This window comes from Chaetodon trifascialis, chromosome 21 (assembly GCF_039877785.1).
Source record: "Chaetodon trifascialis isolate fChaTrf1 chromosome 21, fChaTrf1.hap1, whole genome shotgun sequence".
In the NCBI taxonomy this organism is placed as follows: domain Eukaryota; kingdom Metazoa; phylum Chordata; class Actinopteri; order Chaetodontiformes; family Chaetodontidae; genus Chaetodon; species Chaetodon trifascialis.
The window spans coordinates 2,536,884-2,560,348 of record NC_092076.1 but is presented as its reverse complement, the minus strand read 5'-3'; the positions used below and the strand labels follow the sequence as shown (position 1 = coordinate 2,560,348).

Here is a 23,465-nt window from a genome sequence, read left to right as displayed (position 1 = left end):
ATATCTGTCTTTTAAAGTATAAAACTCTGCTGCTGTCAATTTTCTGTCACGTCATATGGACACAAGGCCTGAAAATTCTGTTTAGGGTCTCAGTAAAACAAAGCAAAACAAAACAAGAATGACTGCAGGCTAAACGGACTGTCGTTCAAAACGTCTCAATCGACGGGTGGAGACCTCCACCTGCTCAAATGCACTGAAATTAATCCAAGTCTGAAACATAGCTTTCAGATTAAATATGAGAAAACACAGCAAAAATCCAGCTCGCTACTTGGTCTGACCAGCATCTTTAAAAGCAGCTATAATAAACAACAATAAACAACAGATCAAATGAGTACATGAATGTGAAAGGAGTCACATGACAGAATAAGCTCTCGTGTGAGCCGCAAGCAGATCCCATCAACCTCTTTTCACTTTGCACAGGAAAAACTCGGCGTGCTGCAAAGTGTGCAAGAGAAGGTTGAAAAGCACAGCTTCACACACTCAGTTCAGGGGATTCTGCTCCTCTGTTGTGGTGGTAATGGGAAACATATCACATGGTTTAATCAAAATAAGCTGAACTGGTGAGAAGAGAGGGAGAGCTGAGAGGGAATAACTGAGAAGAAGGAAGAATCAGCCACAGCTGACAAGAGTTATTGAGGAAGGTAAATCAAGCAAAAAGCTAGAGAACAAGACAAAGAAAAGAGAGGAATTAACCGATGAAGAAAGAGGGAGGGTAGTCTACCTCAGAGAGAGAGAGAGGACTATCAAGGGGTGTCATGGGGACGCAAAGTCTCTCTCATTATTTTCCAGTCCACCAAGCAGCTGATTTCTGTTTTAGCTACAGGGCTCAGTACTGCTGTCCCTCAGAGTACAGCTTCAACATCTGGCACAGTCTTAAATAATCACATTGCACTGTGCGTTATGATGGATGTCGCACACATTAATGCACAGCTTTGACTTTATTTAGCTTTCTATGGACGCAAACTCTCCAAACTCTCTACACGTCACACTCTGGTGGCTGCCTGAAATGCATCATAAATTCTGCTCTGTCGTGAAAAACCTTGTAATTAGTTAATAATTGCTATTGAGTTTGTTAAACAAAAGTTGCATAAATCATTTTATGGGACATGCAATTTTGGAGAGAAACATTTAACATTCAACCGTTATTGCAAAAGTTGCTCCAGGCTGTTAATACTGAACAAGATTCTGCAGCCATGCTAGCAGCGGTGTAAGGCTGCACTCAGTGGTGCTTTGAGCTAAATGCTAACCGTCAGCATGCTAAATGCTCTAAATGATGCTGATGTTTAGCATGTGCAATGTTCACCATGTTCACTATCCTCTGTGCGTTAGCATGCTGATGATGACGCTTGAGGAAAAGATTAATCCATCCTGCGGTCTTTAAGATATTTCAGTGTGGATGAAAGCGGCGGAGCAGCCGACAGACACTGGCATCCATAGCGGCCTGCTGCTAGCATGAACATCTGATCAACGTACTCTTCAAGAGCCAAACACTCTTCTTTTTAACCTTGTAAACACCCCATGATTTTCTGAGATAAGGGAAGCACAGAGGAACAAAAAGGAGAGAAGGATGGTAGAGAAATGACAGGACAATGTGATGCCTCCATGATACTGTGGCTAAATGGTGAGAGAGGAAACCAGTGTGCTGACTGGGACCATGTGTGAGATATGCAGCACATTTGTGTTTGACTGTGCAGAATGTGCAGCACCAAGGAGATTCGGAGGGATTTCTCAGGCTCATTCCTAATCTATTTACAGCACAGACAAAAACAGATACCAGACGCAAAACGGGAAATGGGAAAGCAAGAAAATGAGGGGAGGAAATGAGGGATACGAGGATGGACGGGAGGCTGGAATGGCAGTCATTTTGTTGCAGGAAAAGATGGAGCGATAACAGAGAAAAAGCTAAGACAGGAACAAACAAGGCAAAGGGAGGCTGCTGGAGCCAGTTACATCAGCTTCCCTGAAGCTCAAACATGGCAGTTACAGCCTAAATGTTTACTAAGAGTAGATTTAACCTTTACATCAACTACCTGCCAAGTGTAACTGCGCCATAGCTAACTGAGCCAGGTGACAAAACTAGCTTGCTAACACATTAGCGACATCAGGCAGCGTTGTGTTGAGGTACTTTAGCTGGGATTCGCTGATCCGTAATTGTAAGTGAAAAATAAGTGAAATCAGACAGTGGCTTGTCCTTACGTCGACCAGCGATGACACGCAGCCACCACTGCGCTACATAGGAAACAATGCTAACGTCATTTATCATTAGCGTCGTTTAGCATATGTCGATGCAGCAGAAGCAGAGATTTTATCTTTGTTATTCGATGCATTTTCCTTCTTTGTCAAAACCTGCAACTCAACCACCAACAGTTGGGTCCGACATTCGAGTTTGTCACGCTCGTAGTGGCTAATGTAGCCTCAAGCTGCTCACCTCAAACAGAAATGGTGACTTCCTGTTTACGTAGCTGATTGCTTTCACTGTAATTGGACAGTGCTGCATTCATTTCCAAGCAATCAGTTTACACATACTGAGATCTTAACCGAATTATAAAGATTTGGATGAAATGAAACCTCACAGTGCTGTAGGCTCAGCTGAACTTTACGAGGCATTTTTGCACAGAACAAGGACTCCTGTATCTCTGGAAATGTAACTGCGCTAAGAAATGGACTTCTTCATGGAAAAATGAATGCAATGACAAATAACTTATTATATGCAAATAAAGGGGAGTGTTATCTTTGTTTCCAGACAGACTTGTGAATCATTTCTTAAACTTTTAATAGTGCAGCCTGATTTAGTGAATCACTTCTTTGAAACTTCCCAGTAAGACCTTCGAGAAGACATCACACTCCAGCTTAGTGATGGATTTATAATAACTGGCACAACACAATCCAGGGAAGAGACAAAAGTAGAGGACAGAGAGCTTTAGGAAAGAGCGGAGATGATAGATCAGGGGTGGAGAAGAAAGCAGAGCAGGACTGGGTGGAGGTGAGAGTGGAGATAAAGGTGGCTGTGAGACACAGTCTGGAGATAGATGTTAAACTGCCGCGGAGCTTAACGGAGCCAAGATAAGGAGCAAGTGAGAGTGGGCAGGCAGAACATTTACAAGGCAGAGACAGAAAGAGAGAAAAGAGAGTGCAGCTCGAGGGGAAGAAAGACGAGAGTCTCGCTGAAAGAGAAAGAAGAAAAGATGGTGGAGAGTGGAGGGCACGATTAAAAAGACTGTTCCTGGATCTGTACAAGCATTAATAAAACAGCTAATGCACGTCTGTGGCTCTGCTTCTGTCCCTCTCTGCCTCGCTCTGCTCGCGGTCACGTGGCCGCAGCATGGATATTATCTGCCCTTAATATCACACAGCTTTTCATTTCAGAATTCATTCCCGTCATCTCGGCAGACGGACGAGGCCTCGCTCTCCCTCCCTCATGCATTATAAATACCCCATTACAACTTGTTGACTTGCACTCTGGGGCCCTGTGGCATGTTGACGGACCACTCTGCAGACAAAACTAATCAACGGCATCATCATTAGGAGCACCAATGGACAGGCTGCCCGCACTGATTGGGTTATTTTGCCACATCATGTGGCCCCGGGCCCCCGTCTGAACCCTGCCTGATGGTCCACGATCTATTGCAACCAAACTCAACTGGGTTAAGCTAATAGCCTAATCTAATGCTGCTGAAGCCACGCACAGATGCCCTCGGGGTGGCTACGTCTCATTCCCCTTGTCTCCAGATCACATAACAATTAGTCTTCCAGCCTGAGCTGAAGCCGGAGCGTACCAGGAAGTGGCGGGCCCAGGCAGGCCTCTGATTGGAGGCCTCTGGAGATGAGGTGAATGCCAGCTGGCAGCGAGCGCAGGCCAGACAGCCAAGCTCAGCCGCACAGATCTGAGGGACAATACAATGCTGGCACACACAGTCTGCTCGCTCTCATTCGGTATGTATGTGTATGACAGCACGTGCGTGTGCGCGTGCATGTGTGTGTGTGTGTGTGTGTGTGTGTGCTATTTTAGACTTGAAAGTAGCTTACTTTAAGCAGATCCTTGTGAAAATCTTGGCCGTCGTTCAGTCCTTCCAGGTTGCCAATGAACTGTGTGCACGACATCCTTTTGCCAATGTTCTGAAAAAAGAGAAATGAATTCACTTTTATTTCATACTAATTTTTACACATTCCTCACACTCTTTATTTAACACTAACTGCCTCCTTGATGTCGTCCATTTCAATTAACTCAACTGAATTTTTGTTCAGTTTTTAATTAAGGTTCTGCGTGCGGGCTGTGAAGAGCTAACGCAGACTGAAGCCTCTTTTACTCCTGAATTAAATTAATGATGAATTGAAAGAGCAGTAAACTCCAATCTCTCTGTTTTGGACACATTTCATTGTACGTTAACATATTTAAAAATGGCTGGACAGATTTAAACAGGGAGTCAAATAAAAAGCAAGTTAACGAATTAGCCAATAATTTGTCACTAATTATTCAGTAATGTTTGGAAAGAAAAGTTGGTGCAATAATGATGAAAGTGATGATCCTAATTAGTGCTGAAATGATTAATAGGGGCAGGTATGGAACACTTTTTTGGTATTTTCCAATAGAACTAGCCAATAGCACCAATTATTGAAAGTATTAGAGTACCAGAGGCTGACTTTGAAAGCCTGGTCAGACTCTTAACTTTTATTATTATACTTTAATCAGACAAATCAAAATAGGAAAATTTAGATTATTTGTTGAGGCAAAATGCAACACTTATGAAGTTTGACATCATCTGTAAAATTAAAAAAAAGGTCGCAAAGAAAAACACAACAAAGAGAGGTATAGAATAAAGTCTAAAATTCAGGTATTTTATTTCTGGTAGTATTAACAATTCAAAAATAATATCCAGTTTAATTAGCCAATTAATCAACAACAATTACAACTGCAGCAATTTTGGTAATCAAATGTGAGGATTTGCTGCTTTTTCTCTGGTTTTTAAATTAAAGTTTTCGTCGGGCAAAACACACAATCTGAAGCAGCCATTTTGGGCTTAGAAATATTATAATGTGCACTTTTCACAATTTTCTGTTGTTCTGAAAATGATGTCTTGATTATTCAAAACAACGTAAAAAGTCGCAGCCTGTGTCAATCAGTCCCTCCTCTCGCTGAGACAATCGTGATGAGTTGAAACTTTCCTGATTTACTCTTCCCTGAAGGAGCTGATCCCCATCCCGTCACCTCCGGAGCCACTTTAATTAATCATTCATCCGCAGAGCTGTACTATCACCGAGGAGAGCCGCCAATGGCCCAGATATGCAAAGGGAGGCTCTGACTGTGAAAGCAGCAGATTAATGACGGTGAAAGAAGCTCAGCAGGCAGACCTGCAGACCCAGATCAGCTGGTGATCAGGTGTCAGTCTTACAGTCCCAGAACTCCAGAGTTAATCAAAAGGACCTTTGAGGACACACACAGCTCTTAAACTTCACCTTTTATTTGTTTATCCTTTGCCTGAATGGACACACCTGTCTGCACCTGCACACTCATTGTACAGTTTATACAGACGTGCACAACCACACAGACACTATGTATTACTCACCTGACCATGCAGATCAGTGTTCAGCAGCATAAGGGCACAGGTGAGAGTGTGAACTGCGTCTAAAGGATAAAAACACTCAGTTAGCTTGATCTGCAAAATGAGACATCCTCGCTTAGAAATAAAACTACTTTCAGTGTCGACTTACAGACACTGAAATGCATTGTGGCATCCCTTTTCATTGACAACAATGCTGTTTTTATAGATGCTGTTAGCTTTTGCTAGCCTAGCACTGCTGTTACAACACAAAACATATGAAAGAAAATGATTAAAATATGATGACTAGTCCTCTTTAGGTGTTGACCATAATGTAAATGAATCCACGCTAACTTAACAGCAGCTGTGGACAAAGTTTAATTACCACAGAGCACCTTTATGTTAGCTGACAGCGTTCTGGCTAGCTAACCTGAGCTAGGCTAACCCAGAATGCCTTTCTGATGGGTAAAATGATGCATTAATGATGTACTGATGTACTAAAATGAAGTGAAATCAAATTGAGAATTTCTATTATTTTTCAGTTTTGGATTTCTCTTCCTAAAAGTGGAGATTTCATCAGCTGTGTACAACATTGACATATTGTCACTTTTTAGGTTAATATGATGAACTTGTTATCAAACACATCCATCAGTTACATTAGCATTCATTTTGAGTCGTGTTTGTGTCCAGCTGATGAATATAAGTCTCACAATATAAGTTCACCATCTATTAGCTCTGTTTTTGATCTCTACCGACTCCTGAGGGAAACATCTGGCTCTTCAGCTGCTAAATGTTCCAGCATGTCCACCAGCTAGCAAAAATAGGTGTTTTAGAGCTTTTTCTCTGAAAATAGCTGCCTGTTACAGCAGAAAATAACTGTATAAGAGTGGCGAGAGTCAGGAAAAGAGATAAAACAGTTGTTGAAGTTGTTAGCTGTGCAGCTAAACCACCAGCTGACACTCACAATAAAGCCGAGGGGAGCTGCAGATTCAGGTGATGAATCATTTTCACATAAAGTTTCACATCGTTATTATAAAATATCACTGAAAACTGCTTTGAGGATGGCCGGGTGTGTGAAATATTCAGGAACATATATATTTTCCATCTTGTTTTTTCATTGCAGGTGCTTTGGAGCACTCCTCTGCAGCACTCACCCTCCGATGGCAGGACTCTTGGGTTGCAGTCCAAGTAACGCTTAGAAAAGTGTGACAGCACCCTCTCCCTCTCCTGAGTCTCCCCCATCAGGGCAAACTGCCGGAGGAAAGTCCTGCAGCCATAAACACAGCAAGTCCTTGACAAGTACTTCCATTACAGGTTAAAGATGACTGTAACAAGCTTTACTGCACACCAGTACATGTGTTACATTACTGTGAAAAGGACACTTTGCATTGTCTACTGCATTATATTTATCGGACAGCTGTGCTGCAAGTTATAACACATATTGCATTCTTACAGAAAATTCTTACAATAGTTCAAATTAGCTTCACCTCAATCTGATGCAACATTAGAAGGCTTCGTAAATGTTAATGCGTAATGATCCAAAGGCAAAACATATAAGATGCTGTAACGTAAATATGTGACAGAAGTGTGCAGAATTACTGCTTTTACTTTAGATGCTGCATTGATAATGTTTCTGTACTTATACTGAAGTACATTTGCAGGACTTTTTCTTGTAATTGATTATCTTTATATTGTTGTCCTACTGCTTTTACTTAAGTAACAGATCTCAGTACTTGTCTTAATGTTAGTTACTAACTGCATATCAACATTTTTCTGACAAAAAAGCAGATCTATGAAGACATAATAGCAAATTACTGCAGTTATACTCCATATGAATATGTTGAACTGTGTAAATGTTAAGGTGAGCAGAAAGTACTTAGGATAGATGCTCAGTATAACTATTATCTGAATAAGTAGAGTAACTATGAAACAATACAGTACAAACCTCCATTAAACAATATATTTACTGTAGATACTGCACAGTCAATCTAAATGCAAGGCCAAATCTGCCCTCTAGAGGGCAGTGTTTCAAAGTAGAGAGTATCCACTACATACAAAAAGGATGAAATTAAAACATCTGTACTTTTCATCTAATTCAGGCCACATCAAAGCCACATTCCCATTTTTTTTAGAATTAGAGACAGTGCTATTATCTGCCTGACATACATCTGTGGCAGGAATATTTTCACTTTATATGAGATATACATTGATTGTATTTAATTATGTTTGTACTGTGTGTTCTCACCGCAGTGCTTGGTCAAGAGCGAGGCCCGTGAAGTTGAAGAAACTCAGATACTCCTCTGCTACCATACGGCTGAAGTCATTACTGTGGACAGACAGACAGACACGAAAAATAAGATAAAATGAGGAACTTAGCAAGAGAAAAAGTAACATAAGAAGGAGAGGCAAAAAGCAAAAAACTTCAGTCAACATAAAAGCGCAACATGTCAATCAAAATTTAAAATGCAAGCTTTCTCAGCTCGGTGAAAGCCTTCAGTTTGGGCTGTCTGTCTGTCAGTGTGAACTGGCACAGTCAGCTGGAGATGAAGACCGGAGGCCAGAAAAGCAAAAAAAAAAAAAAAGAAAAAAGAAAGAGGAGATTCACAGGGTGCATCTGTCAGAAAGTGGAGTGGAGAGGGAAACCCTTTAATCCCAAATTCTTTCTCATCATCACGAGCAGGCAGCTGACAGACTGATGGGCTGATCGAGCAGCAAAGCACCGGAAGAATGCAGATCTCCCACAACACAGCAGCTTGTAGGCAGAATTTGAACTGACGTACAGTAAGTGTGCAGGAAACTGAATGTGCACTGACCCTGGCAGACCCTAGTAGATTAAATAAACATAAGATGCAGTAGAAAGGAGCTACACTACAGTTTGAGAGTCCTTAAAATGATAAAAGGGTTAAGAGAAGAGCTATATAGTAGCAGCAGTGCTATTGGTACTACCATTAATAAAAAGCATGTATTAGTAGCAGAAGTGTTCACATTAGCTACCATGCAGAATTCTCAAATTAGTACCAAATGTGTTGCTACCTGTCGAGACATAAGTTGTCCAAGGTGGTTGCTACGTGGCAGCTAGTTTGCTTTTATGAGGTGGTAAATATGTTTTTTAGCGTGGTTGCTAAGGTGCTAAGTGTTTGCATGCCGTTCAGTGTGGTTGCTTGATAAGCTATTGCTAAAAGGCTCGATATATGACATTCACTGCTACTAGATGTCGCACTAGAACAACAGCAGACCAAAGGAGCTGTTTCTTTGATCTGCTGCACGACCTTAATCTACACAATGCATTTATAAGCTTGCTAGCTATCCTGCTAACGCTAGCTAAAAGACCGGCTGGACCCTTGAACTGCACTTTGCCATCTTGATCTTACAATGCTGCGTGGGAGGTCACACTCTTCATCTCTTTATGAACATGGGGAAGGTCAGCAGAGACTCATTAGCATGAATATGTTAGTGCATGTGAGTCCCGGTAAATGTGCAAAAATCGCACATCTAGAACCTTTTTTAAGTGGTTGCTCGGGTGTCAGCCTTGACAAGCAGGCCTAAGCTAAGTGTTACTAGTCTATTTGGGGTGGTTGCTTGGGTGTCTGGGGTGGTAGCTATGAGACGAGGCAAGAGAGTAGTTATATCACATGTGCAGGATTTCCATATGTGTGCTTGAGCACTTCACAATACACTTAAAGCTGTGCAACAACCCAACAACTGTCCAGCAGCTCACTTCTTGCTGAGGTGGCGCGCCACATCGGACTTCCTGAAACCATCCAAGTTGAAGAGACGTTTGGCCAAACGTTTGGCGGCTGCCACGTCGGCACGGTGACTCCCGTTCGTGAGGGTGTCGCTGCTGCCCAAACCCAGCCTGTCACTGAGGTCCTGGTCCAGCTCCGAATCTGTCGCCAGACGGGCCTTGTCCCTGCTGAGAGGACGGGGGGGTCAGAGGTTGAAGGGAAGGTAGACAGAGTGAGGGATTAAAATCAGACGCAAATAGGTAGAGAGAAAAGGATGTGGAGAGGAAGTGAGAGATGGGAAACGAACATTTTGGTTCAGAGAACCAGGAGTGGAAATTATAGAGATTGGTAAATAATTGAAAAGGAAAGAGAGAACGGGATAAAAGGAGGAGCAAAGAATGATGGTGATAATAAAACTAATAACTCTAGTATTTCAATAATTTAACCATACTAATATCTGATCTCTGCAGCACTGATCTTAAATCAGTTTCCAGCTGTACGTGATGATTTAAGACAAAAATACTAAAACACATGAGGGGGAGATGGAAACAGTGAGGCTGATAAAATATCTGTTCAATGAAATAAAACATGCGTGAATGGTGAGCGGACAGAGAAGGATGATGCATTCAAAGACATACAGAGAGCAGAAAGCCATATTTTACATTAATTTAGTAACACGTGTAACAGAACATATGCAAATCATTTTCTATTCAAACATTTGGCATGATTATACAGTCTCAAAACTGCATTCACAATCTCTTCTTCTGCCAGCTTTCTCGCTTTCTTGTTATCGCCTCCTAATTAAGCTCCTTCAAAGCATTAGCCAGTTCAGAAGTGCAAAAGTCATTACATCTGAATTATTCCGTGATAATATTTTAAGCATGTTATGTCACGCTGAGCAAAAAGAGAACTACTTCTCAGCTTTGCGAGGCGACGTATGACAGAAACGAGGTCTCTGGGTTCAGTTACTTAGAATTCTACATGATGCTGACGTCTGTCGCTGCCGTCGAGAGCTGTGTGACAATTCTAGTCACGCCAGCCGGCCAGAGAGTCCAACAGCTGAGAGTCGTATTCAAAAAAAGCCAGAAACACTTCCTGAACAAGTGGAGCTCTCATTTGGATTTCTCAGCATGAGGAACAAGCCAACAAAACCCACAGTCCCAGGGCTTTGCTTCCCACACTTACATATCCTTCCACTGTCAACGAGTCAGGCACAATCACACCAGAGCAAACAGTAATTAATAACACGAGCTGACGGGCTAAAGAGAGCTACAGGGCTTCATAAAGTACACCAAGACTAACTCGACAGCCAGGTAAATGCTAACACCAGCATGCTAGCAACATGTTGATGCTAAGCAGGTATGATGCTTACCATGTTCATCAGTGTTAGCATGCTAACATTTGCTAATTAGGACTAATCACAAAGTACAGCTGAAGCTGATATTAAATCACTGAATTCAGATGATCACCATAGTTCATATAATTCACTCTGAGGGCGGCGTGAATGTCTGTCATGGCTGTCTGTCCAACAGATGTTGAAAGATTTCACGTCTCAAAGCACAAATGTGAAGCTCACAGTGACGTTAGAGTAAAAGTCAACAGGATTCATCCTCTGAGGACCATGACTGTCTGTACCAAATTACCAATCCATCAAGCACATGTTGAGATAATTCACTGGATAGATGTGAACTTTGACCTGCAGGTGGCGCCAGAGGAGAGCTCAGAGGTCATCAGAGTATGTCAGAGTGTATCCTCACATCCACACAAACTCGTGGAGGCGCTGCAGGTAAAGTCAGGGGCCGAAATGTTTCAGTCTGAACCAACAGACCAACACTAAAGCTTTAAGTCAGCTTTGCAAATATACTGAGTCACCGAAAAGACATTTGGATTTTCCCTCTGGCCAAACATGATCTTCAAACACTCTGATTCACATGGCAGACAGGTGAGACGGGTTCCTGGGCAGGACGTACCTGTGGCAAGACCGCCTAATGGACAAATACCTCTCCTCTCCAACTGCTGAAGCGCCATGGCAGCAGAAGACAGACTGCGTCCTCATCGGCGTCCCCTGAGCGGCACCTCGCCTCAGACTGCTCACCCGGCTGACCCCTCCCCTCCTCCTGGCCTCGTAACCTGAATGCATCACCGTGCAGCCCGGCGAGAGGCAACTAACGTAGGGGCACACCTGCAGTCGCTCCCAGGAGGCCCGAAGACTTTGACATTCCTCTGCTGTGGTTCTGAGGCGGACTGAGACTTCATGGGTCCCCCTTCTCTGTCCTCCACTTTCTCACTCTCCCTCTGTGTTTGCTGTCATCTGATCTTCGCAGCAAGATTCCTCCCCCCCAAGTAAAAGAGCTGTTTGTCCTCCGGTGCCTCTCCTTCTCTGTCTTTTTCCCTCCGAGTCTGTTGTTTCTGTTCCCTCTTTTCACTCCTCCCTCTCTCTCCCTCCCTGTTCCACTGTGTAAACTCTCACTGTCCCCTGCTGACCTTGGATTCGAAGCATGGCATGAAACTTGGCTTGTCTATTGCCTAAAAATCATCCTCCCTGCCCCTCCTAGCCTCCATTCATTCCTCCCTCTCTCTCTTTGCATCTCCAGTTACGCACACTCACTACATCCACCCTTCGGGTGTTGTACAAATTGCGGTCTACCTTGTTTCTGGTGTGAGCTGTTAGCACACCTACAGAGAAAACAAAGATATTAGGTGTCAGGTTTAAACTCGATATCTGTCGGGTGTGTGCCGCTAAACTGTTTCCTCGACACCGTAACTGCCCATAGGAAAGAATAGGTGGCCTTTTGTCAACGTGCCTGGCCATTGTGGGGACTGTTTACAGCAAGCGCTTCATCAGGGCCTGCAGGAGTGTTCAAAATCAAAAGATTAAGCCGGCACTCTGGTTTCTGGGCTCTGCCACCTGTTAGCATTGTCTCATGGAGAGCCGGCACAATGCAGAGAGGTCCTGAGAGAATTCCTGGTGTCAGACTCTGCTTTCACGGTATCCCCACATAACTGAACCCCCTCTCAGTCCACTGGGCAGCTCTGCACAATGAGCCACTGTCTAATGATGCAGACCATATGAAAAGGGTGATGCGAGGGAAGGAGGGGGGCGACGGGGAGCGAAATTCCAACTTTTATCAAAGTATGGACAAGCCCTCAGAAATATTTGTCTCGACGTCTCCCTCCTGGATTCCACAGCTCCGGGGCTGCCAGAGTTGGGCCGGTCGTAAAACTGTGATAAGAGTGCAAAGCAAACATTTACCTGAACAAATCCAGAGCGATTTGGTTCTCACAGAAAGAGGAAGTTAAGAGGAAAATATGTGTTTATGCTTAAAGACAAAAAGTTCTGTTTTCTGCTTTAACAGCCGAAACTTGAGACTGGATTTCTTTTTGTGACACACACACACACACACACACACACACACACACACACACACACACACACACACACACACACACACACACACACACACACACACACACACACACACACACACACCTCTGTCCCTGCTGCTCAGCTACCCACCTGCACTAATACTCCTCTCAAACCGCATGTCACAGCATGATTGTTGTCCTCTTCTGCCACCTAGTGGTCAAAGCGACAAGGTGACCCTGTGCAGTCACTCTGCCTCTGCAGTGCTGTCACAGTAAGTTAGGATGACATTCGCACAGCCGGCCTACCTCACCGTCACACATAACAGGTGTAGCAGTCATTTCCCCGTCATAGCGGCGACAGATGGACTGTCGCTTTCTGCCACAGTTTGAATCGATCACATGCCGTACAGTCAGGATGGAAAAGGGTTCAGGAAAGCTGCAGGTTTGCTGTGAATGAGTATTCTGAGCACAACGTCGAGGCAAAGCTTCTGGATATAAAACAGCCTGCTGTATTGCAGGTGGGAGTCTGTGGAGAGTTCAAATGAAGTCTTTGGGACTCTGACAGTCAAGGTGAGTCTCTCACTGCTGCAGCAGCCATCTGCCACTGTCTAACATGCCTGCACACACACACGTACACACACACACAGAGATGTGTTTTCATCACTTCAGAGGACATTACCCTGACTTTCATTCATTTCCTGGAGGATTACCTAAACATTACTACTAAAAGCTGAACCCTTAACCCAACTTTCATGCAAGTCTTCATCCTAAAACGTGATGATTTACATTATGGGGATTTGTGTTTTGCTCCCATAAGGATGGCAAGTCCTCACGATGTCCCCAAATTTATGTCCCCACAACATGAATAACACAGGTCTGCACATGCACGCAAGCACACACTTCAAGTATACAACCACCTAAAATCACCTACAGATGCTGGTGCACGCACACACATGCACACACAGCAGAGGACCACAGGCAGCCTTGTGGCGACCTTCACTCTCAGCTGCTGGGCTCCAGAATAGCACTGCAGCACTGCTCTGCACAAGGAGGCTGACTCAGACTGAGACACTCGCTCGTCTGGAGACTGACAACAGTCCATTACCGGGGCTCTGACCTTAGAGCGGAATCAATCAAAACTGGATTAATAGTGAATTAACATATAAAGCTGCGTAATTTATAACTGCCTGTGATGCTCTTTCAACAGTTTGTTTAAGGAAAACAGGTTGACTTGATTTAGTGTCTTTCTATGAGCCCAAACTGATATATTACTGCATGCTGTACACATTATAAATATAACAGCCGCAGCAAAGAGACGTATACATGATATACAGTATGATGACACTGCTAAGACTGTACCCTCATGTACTTCTGTAGAAATAGGAAAAATGAAAGAGAGTAGAGAATGATATGCAACAACAAACGTGACCATCACCCACATTCTTGGTGAATCACCGAAGCAGAAGTCACCTGCGCATCAGCTGTCTCATCGTCAGCTACGTGCTTCATGTCGGACTGAACAGATTATGTTTACAGTGGAGCTCTCTAGATTACCATAAAGATACAATCATGTGTTTTGGCAGGATACTCTGGGTATTAACCTGTTGCTGTAACAGCCTCCACTCTTCTGCTTTGCACCAGATGTTTGAATCCCAAAGGTGTTGGATGTGGATGAGGTCAGCGCTCTGTGCAGCCCAGTCAAGTTCTTCTGCACCAAACTGGGAAAACTATTTCTTTATTGTTTTGGGAACAGGAATGAGGAAGCTCACTATTGTCTAAAATATCACTGTATTTATTTACAGCTCCCAGCTTTCTCTGCACTGTAAATAGGGGGCTTAATGATGAGTGAGGAGTGTCGCATTCAATGGCAAAGCATGAAAAACGAAAGATTTAACAAAAATAATCTGTGCATCCATCCCGCATTTCAGATCTGCTCCAAAATTAACAAGTTTTTCTTTGGCCCACGCTTCACCCTTCCAACAAGATTCATGAAAATCGAGTCGGTAGACAACAAACTGACTAACTAAACCAAAAACATAACCTCTTATTAGAGGATTTCAGTTTTTATGCCAGCTGAAAATAAACGCTTTGTGCCGGACAGATAAAGTCATTATAGTCTTTTTTTTTTTTTCTTTACTGATAAGTAAAACTACCTATTCAGCACCAGACGGCAGACAGAAACGGTTTCTAACTGGCTGGTGAACATAGTGGAGCCTTTAAAGTGCCAGATGTTTCCGTCTGGAGTTAGTGGAGACCAAAACGGAGCTAAAAGGGTGAATACTGATGTTTATGTTGCTCTCTGTCTGCTGGATGAGTAAATAAAGAACACATTGACCATTAATATAGATGAATGCAGAGTTATTACCTTCCATGGGTTTGGTTACAGTCACACCTGTCATGCACAGGTACATTTATCACGGCTGCTTGACGAGCTGCTAACTCACCTCGGCAATGAGAAAGAAATGTTGCTGTACCAGCTGCTCCCCAGCTGTGCGCACTCTCCTCCTCTGGGCGGCGTGTCGTCTGAACCGCTGCTCAGCCTCTCGCTGGACGGGGCCCGGGTGGCGTCCGAGTCCCCGGTCATGGTACAGATGGAATCAGAGAGACTGGGCCTCTCGTCGTGCGCCAGCGGGGCGAAGCTAAGCTGCACGATCTGCCTGGCGCTCTGGCAAACCGGAGCGTGGATGGCAGGGGTTAGCGTGGGCAGGTCAAAGGTCAGGACCGTTTGGGTGCTCGAGGTCAGCAGCTCCTCGCTGTCAAGGCTGTTGTACGATGTCCCTTTAGCTCGGTGAGACTCCATGATGCTCTCAAAGTGGCGACTGAAGGTGTCCTCTGCGGCGCAGCGAGGACCAGAGACCAGGATGGGGGATTTCAGAGCCGGGTGGTGGTTGTCGAAAAACGTTTCCATTGGTCTGTGCAGAGAGGGAGGGTTTTAGAAACACTGCAACAGCACGTGCTTCAAAGAAAAACTTAAATGTGTTAACTGAGGAAAAAGAGGTTCCAGCTGTATTTTCATTAAGTCCGTCTCTGCCAGAGAGTTGTGATTAATTCATGAAAAAATGCCACCAAACCTTTTATCGTCTAAATAGGTTACGAGTGAGAGCCAAATTCAGATCAAAATATAGGTCAGGGGAAAATCCTGCTTTACCACGATGTTTGGGAGCTGGTGTGTGTTTGGACGAGTGTGTGTGACCGAGTGTGTGTGTGTGTGTTGATGTTCACCTCTTCAGAAGGTGACCGAACACCTCCGGCGCTTCCTGAGCTGCATACTGCTGCTTCCTGTTGTCTCCTTGCATCCTCACACTGGCCCAGCTCACCATCTCTTCCTCTTCCTCCTCCTCCTCATCTTCCTCTTCCTCATCCTCCCGTTCCCGTCCTCTCTCATCTACCACCTCCCCATCTGTCCTCCCATAAGTCAGACCCCCCAGCGGGCTGCTGCCTGTCCCCGAGGTGCCCTGCACGCTGCGGTTACTCCCGAACGCAGAGTCGCCATCATCCTGCTCAGCCAGCAGCACCTCGTCGATGTCCGTCTCGCGGTAGCAACGCAGCGGAACGGCGTCCAGGTCGGTTTCTGAATACTTCAGCGTTCGGCGAATTATGCCGGTTTTGGGCGAAGTCCCGATGACGGCGGGGGGAGGGGTCACCAGTTCTACCTCCACATGCTGCACCTCATGATTGGCAGAAAGCAGAGGAAGGGAGGAAGGGGGAGTCGGGGTGGGAGACTCGCTGGAGTTGCCACTGGGAGGAGCTGTGGAGGTTTCCAGAGAATCTGCAGATGGAGAAAATTAAACATCAACTCAGTATTTTTTTAAAAATGTTCGCTATATTTGCTCATTCTGTGTTGTAGCTGCACAGGAAGCACTTTTGGATCATTTTCCTGCTCTGATTGATCCATAACCAGAATGAAAGGCCTGTGCTAAGCATCAAAAGAGACTTTCATTTTTAAAAATGGCAAAATAATTTTCTGAAACATCTCGACCTGTAGTCTCTAGACAAACATTACTCAATCAGGAGGAATTTGTGCATCTGCTGGGCACTATTTTCAGCAGTGGATTAATCCACATTTGGTGCTCAAGTGAGTATTTCCAGTAGCAGGATGGTGAACGTGAGAATGTGAGTCATAATAAACGACATGGTGTGTTTAAAGAGCTATATGTCACACAGGAATAAGATATGATACTGATGCTGACGTGTTCTGTTGTGAGGATTGAAGGAAAAGGAATAAATCCTCCATTCTGGTGTAACATGAAAGTGCAGTAACTAGATGAAATGGAGGTGGATGCGCTCTCACTTTTCTCCCCCCTGCTAGCAGCCTCCTCAGCAGGGGTCCCGAATAAAAACTCCCACTTGGCTCGCGCGATCCTCTGACAGTGAAGCGATGGCACAGGCACCGCACAGCCACTGTCCGTCTGAAAGACACACAAAGACAAACTGGAGGCCGGCTCTGCACTGAGGCATCAAAGGAATAGTCAGGCATTTCGGGAAGTTAGATGAGATCAATGCCACTTTCATGTCTGCGTGTTCTGCACAGAGCCAGAGCCAAGAGGAGGTTAGCTTATCTTAGCATAGAGACTGGAGACAGCTAGCCTGCCTCTCTCCACAAATGCATCTACTGTACAGCTGAATTGTTCACAAATGACATCTTGTTTGTTTTAAAAGTGGCAGCCTTCCGCTAAAATAAGATAAGCTAAACATCTTCTGGCTCTAGCTTAAAACTAGGTGTGTCACCGTGAGGTTACCGGTTAACCAGCAGAGACGTGTAACAGCAGCAGTACTGAGAGTGTATTAACTGCTGTTTGTAATGAAGTAGTTCCTGCATGTGACTGCCCATAACCAACGCTCGCTGTTTGTGTAGGGATTGAACAAACACTAGTGGGCCTTGGAACGATTGGTAGATAGATTTTTGGAGGTTGGAGAGAGCTAAGCTAGCTGTTTCATCCTACTTTCAGTGTTTATGCTAAGCTAGACTAACTTGTGCCTGACCAGCTCCGTCCTCAGTGAACAGACATGAGAGCTGTATCACTATTTAAGTCACCAAGTTAAGTATCGACATGTGTGTCATTTGTAGCTTTGTGGCGTCCAAAGTTCAGCCAGTGCCCACCTGTATTCCTGAGGTGGCGGCCCCGGTTTCGTTGCTCTGGTGGCTGGACTGACTAGATTCGGGGGACACGCAGTCCCTGTCCCCCAAGCTGCCCGTCACCCCACTGGAGCTCCGCGAGGACGACCCTCCCATCGCTCCATTCTGCTCTGCTTCTGGAGGCTCTTCTACCCTCTGCAGGTGTGGCTGCTGCCCTGCCCCAAATCCCTCCATCTCAAGACCCTGCCCCTCCTCATCACAACCCTCATCCTCTTCTGGAGAGTCCAGCGCAACTGGTCCAAGAAGCAGGATCTCTCTTCTCCTGTGCTCAGCCCGTTTCTGCTGAGCTGTCGGACTGAGTGGCCTGCAACGGCGGCTGGATTGACGATCAGAAGTTTGGTCATTGACGGACACAAATCCGGGCTCAGGACTGGGCCTTGAGCTGTTCTCCACATGATTCCCCCACTGCTGCCTGGACGTCCAGCTGACTGGTGTCTCCTCAACGCTCTGATTGATAAAAAGCCTGCGAGCAAGCTCAGTGCAGTCCCCTCTCCCAAAGCAGCTCAGGTCTCCTCTCTTGTCCAGGCTCGGGGACCAGGAGTCTCTGGTGTACTGCGGGAGCTGACGCCGATGCAGGGTGGGGGTATCTGGTGCTCGGAGCTCTGCTTGGAATAGCCTGGGGTCCCTCATGGGAGAGCTGAGTTCAGTGGGAGGGTGAGAGGGACGGAGAACGCGTGAAGGAATGGCGGGGGAACTCTCAGCCGCTGACAGGATTGAGTTCTGTTGCTGAGATTTCTGAATGCAGTCCTCCTGCTGTGTTTCATAATTATTATGGGAGTTTGTTTCGAGCGAATGCGACTGCAAGATAGAGTTTTCAGGCTGGTGACAGTCTGTGTTGTCAGTTGCTGGCGTGTGTTGGTCATTTAAAGGGATATTCATCTTGAGTGTTTGCTTAGACTGTTGTGCATTTGAAGGTGAATTGTGAAATTCTTCAGAGATTGAGCCGCCTGCAGACTCACCTAAAGCATTGTGCAGTGAGGACCTTCTGGCCTCTGTGAAAATAGAGGATACTTTGGTGGCCTCCTCAGCTAGCCTGCGGGCCACTTCAGGGCTATGAGCCGGAGAGGAGGATTTACTGTCACTTAACTGGTTCAAGCCCTCAATTACATTATTGCCAAGTTGCAGGATTGCTCCCTGCGGAGAAGTGCTCCGGTTACACGTCCTGTGAACATGTCTTTTTGTGGCTGGACTACCTGCCACAGCTTTGTCCTCTCCTGACCAGGGTAAAGGGCTATGGGACTCAACACAGGACTGGGGCTTCGAGGGAGGAGACTGTCTGTACTGGGAGGATAGCTGGTCGGACGCAGGGCTCCGAGGCAGCCCACAGACAGCCTGGCTCCTCTGTGCGAGGTGGTCTTTGGGGTTTGCGCTGATGCTCTGTCGCTGCACAGGAGACCCAGCCCAGGACTGACAGCGTGGCTGTTGGTTGTAGCGTGAGGATGAGGTGAGCTCAAGTGCATGGGCCAGTTTAATCCTCAGTAAAGGGGAGCCAAACTCTTCCACAGCCCTCTGGGTAGCTGCCCTGCCGATGGGATCCAAGGGTGGTTGGCGAAGGCTGGGAGAGAACGTCTGCTGGTGACTCCCTGGAGATTGGAAAGTCATCTTAGGACTGGAGCTGCACGATGAATCTGGACTCCCGAACCAAACTGGGTCGCTGAGCCTTTTACGAACATGCGAGGGGGTGGACCTTTCCTCTCTGGTCCTTGAGTTGCGTGGACTGTCCAAGGTCTTCACATTGGACTTCTCAATGTAGCTGAAGGTGACCACAGACCGCTTACCATGAGTGAGTTCCTCCTTGTTAAACCTCTGGCAGCTGGGAGATGTGTGCGGGACAGTGACCTTTCCTGAAGAGGACAGCGGTGGAGAGTGGACAGCAGACACTTCGTCACATGGTGCACTCCAACGCTTGTTGACGGTAGGGGAGCTGCTGGCTTGCTGGAGCTGAAAGCTAACAGTGTTTCTAGATGGAGACTGGCTGTGTGTGCAGTCCTGAACCAGACGGCGAGCTGTGGAGGCCTTGGAGACGGTCTGGCTCGCTAGCTGAGACAGGAGCTCCGCAGGACTGTCCTCAACAGAATGCCCCTGAGCAATCCCTACATTTTCTCCAAATTCCCCTTTCCCTCCCTTCTGATCTGGGGCAGACCTCACTTCCACATACAAATGAAGGACTTTTCCAGACTGGGACATGACCTCCTCTCAGGCCGTAATGAGGACAGAGGAACAGAAATGGAGCAGAGAGTGTTGAGACAGGCCGGAAGAGACAAAAAGCAGTTCTTCTTTGTCCTCCTCTTCTATCTATTGGTTTGGTTTTTGTTTTTCTGCTGGTGGTGAGTGTCAGTTTATTTTTAGACGGTCTTTCTTCTCCCTCCCGGAGCGTCTGTGTGCAGAGCAGAGACACACAGGCTGAACGGCCAGAGGACAAACATGCCCAGGGGACACCTCCAACAGCTCCCTATTCCTCATACCTGTGAATGAAAGAAAGGAAGAGTTGCCATCTTTTACATCCTCAAATAACACTAGATACACACAGGACTGTCTGCACACATCTAACTGTGTTACAGTTCTTTAAGACTGTCTGAAACCACGCCAACTTTTAAGGACACGGCTGGTGTTATGCTACACTTTCTCCTATGAGCTTCACAAACAGGTCACAAATACATAAACATGTAAGTAATTTTGCAAAACAGTTGGACACTGCAGTTTTTTGCAAAGCGTCTACAGACTGAACGCAAAGCTAATTTTAGAGGCAGCACCATTACATAAGTATAAAGTCAAAGAGTGGACTTGGACATACGTGAGTTCACCTCGGGTGACAGCAGCTGACGCAAAGAAGCGTCTGCAAGTTGAAAATGATCCTGGTGAGTTCTGAGATGAGTTGTTACGTAAACACACACAGACACACTCCACACACACTGGTCCGTGTGTATATCGCTAGCTAGCTATAGCTAGCATCTGTATACAAACAGGCAGCAACACTCCAGTGGTTCACAAATAAAACAAACACAAAATTTTCTTTGCATCCCGTTTGAACACATCTGACTTCAAACTGGAGTAAATGGAACATTTGTTGAGGACATTTTCTTGTGGCAACCCATTCCATCATGCCCCATAAATAACACAAACTGAGGCTGTCTGACATTTTAACTGATTCATAAGAAAATAAATAACAGTGCGTTAATCCTTTATCTTGAAGCAGAGTAACAGCGCTCTCTCTGCCAAAACAAAAGCTATAGCTAGCCAAAGTACAGTGGCAGAAGAAGGTTGAGCGCTTCAAAATAGCAACAAGGCAAAAAGATGGTAAACAAACAAAACTTTGCAGCAGGTCAAACCTTAATCCGTTTAATTCACAACTCTTTTAAATGAATGCAAATAAAGATGCACATGCTTAAACTTGCTCAAGCTTCAGTACAGCTGCTGCACTACAAAGGCATCGCTGTTACTGTTGGACTGAATCACGCACTGGCTTGACATCAGGTATGTCAGGTTTGTCTAGATTATTGCACACTCATATCATATATATCAGACAGAATCCCAAAGCTTCTTCTACAGATTTAGACTTTTCACCTTTCAGATAATGTGCTTTAAGTGGGTTTAACTGCATTTATCTCTTCCTTTGAAAGAGACTTGTCATCTATGTGTTGGATCGCCGCATTCAGACTTCATGTCCAGTTCAGACAACTGGGACGTCTGCTTTGTTGTGAAAGGTCATTTTTACTAAGAATTGCTCTTGTTCGGGCTTTTTATAAATCTGAACTTGTTCCGAACGTCTACATACGCTAACACCCAGGACATGCATGACTTTGTGGGTTGCAAACCTGTGACATGACCGTACCTTCAGACAAACTGGCAGGTCATGTTAGCCTGTTTTCTCTTGCACATGCTATCTTCCTCTGTGGGATAAAGGTCGTACCTTAGCGAGGTGACGAGCCATTTCTTGGTGTCAGAGAGAACATGAGCTCATCCTGCTGGGAGCAGAAGCAGGAAATTATCCCTCACTTCCTGCTCTGCTCTCTGACTCACCAGTGATAAGACGTGGCAACGGCACTTTATCTAAATTCTGCAAGCCACAATTCAACGCTCAGGATTCAGTCACAAATGAATCTATTAGAGGGATTGACTTTGTGAAAGAGGCTCAAATGAGTCATGCAAATCAGATTAGCCTGATCAGATTTTATTTTAGGAAACGCTCTGACATTGATGCAACAACGATACTGAGAACTTCCTGTATGCAAAAACTATTCCAAAGATTAACAGCGTATGTAGTTCAACCCACATCTGTCAAACCGCAGTTCACTGACAAGTCAAACATCAGATCCAGGAGCTGCTTGATCACATCATGCACCACACTCTTATCAGAAATGTCTTTGTTATTCTGTGCTTAAATCTGAGCTCGAGCCTCTTTTTGTCTTTGTCGAGCTAATTCCCTCCGCGGTTACTCGACTCAGCCGAGCTGAATTCTTTCCAATTATCACCCTTCTGTTTAGCGTTCATGCAGAATGACTTTCCACGCCAATAATGCCTCAGACAACAGAGCTGTGCAGAAGAAAAAGTCACTCAAACGAGGATGAACTCCAGACTGCTGCCAGCAGCGACAGATTGCGGTTGCCTTATGGTAGCAGTGGGAGAGAACGTGTGTGTTGAAAATTGAAGTTGACAGAACAAAGAGAACTTGGGAGAGACTTGGCATGCGAGGCAACTTTCCCTCCTTGACCCCAACTGATGTTTCTGCCCCCGCTTCAAAGAGACCCAACCCAATCTCACCAATCTTTTCAGCCTAACAAATTCTCCTCTCAGCTCTTAATTATTTCATCCAGCCTCCCTGCATGCGGTCGCAGCGACATTTGTTAGGCTGTTAGCTGCAGTTTTGACCCTCACATTCGATGACAATCTGATGAAGAGTTTGTCTGTTCATTCAGTCTTTCTCTGCCTCTAATTAGCAAACAACTTTTACTGCCTCTCCATTTGTCACACTCTATCTTTCTGTCATTTTCACACCTCGGAGCTGCTGTTCCCACAGCGCCACCATTCACAAAAAAGCCCTTTGTCCAGTTGTTGGTGGCTCCGAGGAGTCCCATTGTTTGTAAAGGCGTGAGGAAGACGATGTGGCTGCGCCGTGAATGTGACAGAGGTGGTGAAAGGATGAAGCCACTGGGCTGATGTGTGGATGTAATCTGTTATCCAAGAAGAGGACTTTCCCTTTAATCCAAGAATCTCTGTTTTGGTCCGTTTGTCCACACCCAGCTGAGTTTTAACAAAAAAAAAAAAGCTGCACAAAACAACAGAAACAGCTGAAAAAAAAACCACACTTGCATTTAGTGTGTATGAGGACAACAGATCTCATGGAAACATCACTATAACAGTGATGTTAGTGGGCTTTCAGATATGAAGGTTCAGTTTTCTGCTGTTCTGCTGTTTGAGCGTGGACTGAAATCAATGAGAAAATCAGCTGAAAACACCAGCATGGACGCAGCGTTTTCAGCTAAATATGCACACACTCTCAGCTGCGTCATAAATGTGACGGAGCTGACGGAGGGATAGATCCACAGGGATTATTCTTAGATATGATTTGTCATCTTTGTCGCCACCACGAGAGGAAACCTGCGGGACAACGCCGGCCGCTATCGATTCTGGAAAGAGCTGATGAGCCTGAACTTCATCTGTGCCCCTTTGATCCATTGATTCGTCATCTGAGACAGATGT

The 23,465-nt window shown here is 45.3% G+C and overlaps 1 protein-coding gene across 1 annotated transcript in view; it reads right to left on the bottom strand.

Moving 5' to 3' along the window:
• Nucleotides 1-20,054, bottom strand: part of LOC139349625 (PH and SEC7 domain-containing protein 1) — a 45,463-nt gene extending 25,409 nt beyond the window's left edge. Inside the window, exons 1-9 of the mRNA XM_070990557.1 lie at nt 17,730-20,054; nt 16,920-17,037; nt 15,851-16,397; nt 15,073-15,540; nt 9,256-9,450; nt 7,783-7,863; nt 6,692-6,804; nt 5,565-5,623; nt 4,027-4,116 (exon numbers count right to left, since the gene is read on the bottom strand). Of these exons, the coding sequence (XP_070846658.1) occupies nt 4,027-4,116; nt 5,565-5,623; nt 6,692-6,804; nt 7,783-7,863; nt 9,256-9,450; nt 15,073-15,540; nt 15,851-16,397; nt 16,920-17,037; nt 17,730-19,952 (3,894 nt within the window). The 5' untranslated portion in view covers nt 19,953-20,054. The remainder of the gene's footprint in view (nt 1-4,026; nt 4,117-5,564; nt 5,624-6,691; nt 6,805-7,782; nt 7,864-9,255; nt 9,451-15,072; nt 15,541-15,850; nt 16,398-16,919; nt 17,038-17,729) is intronic.
• Nucleotides 20,055-23,465: the final 3,411 nt, after the last annotated feature.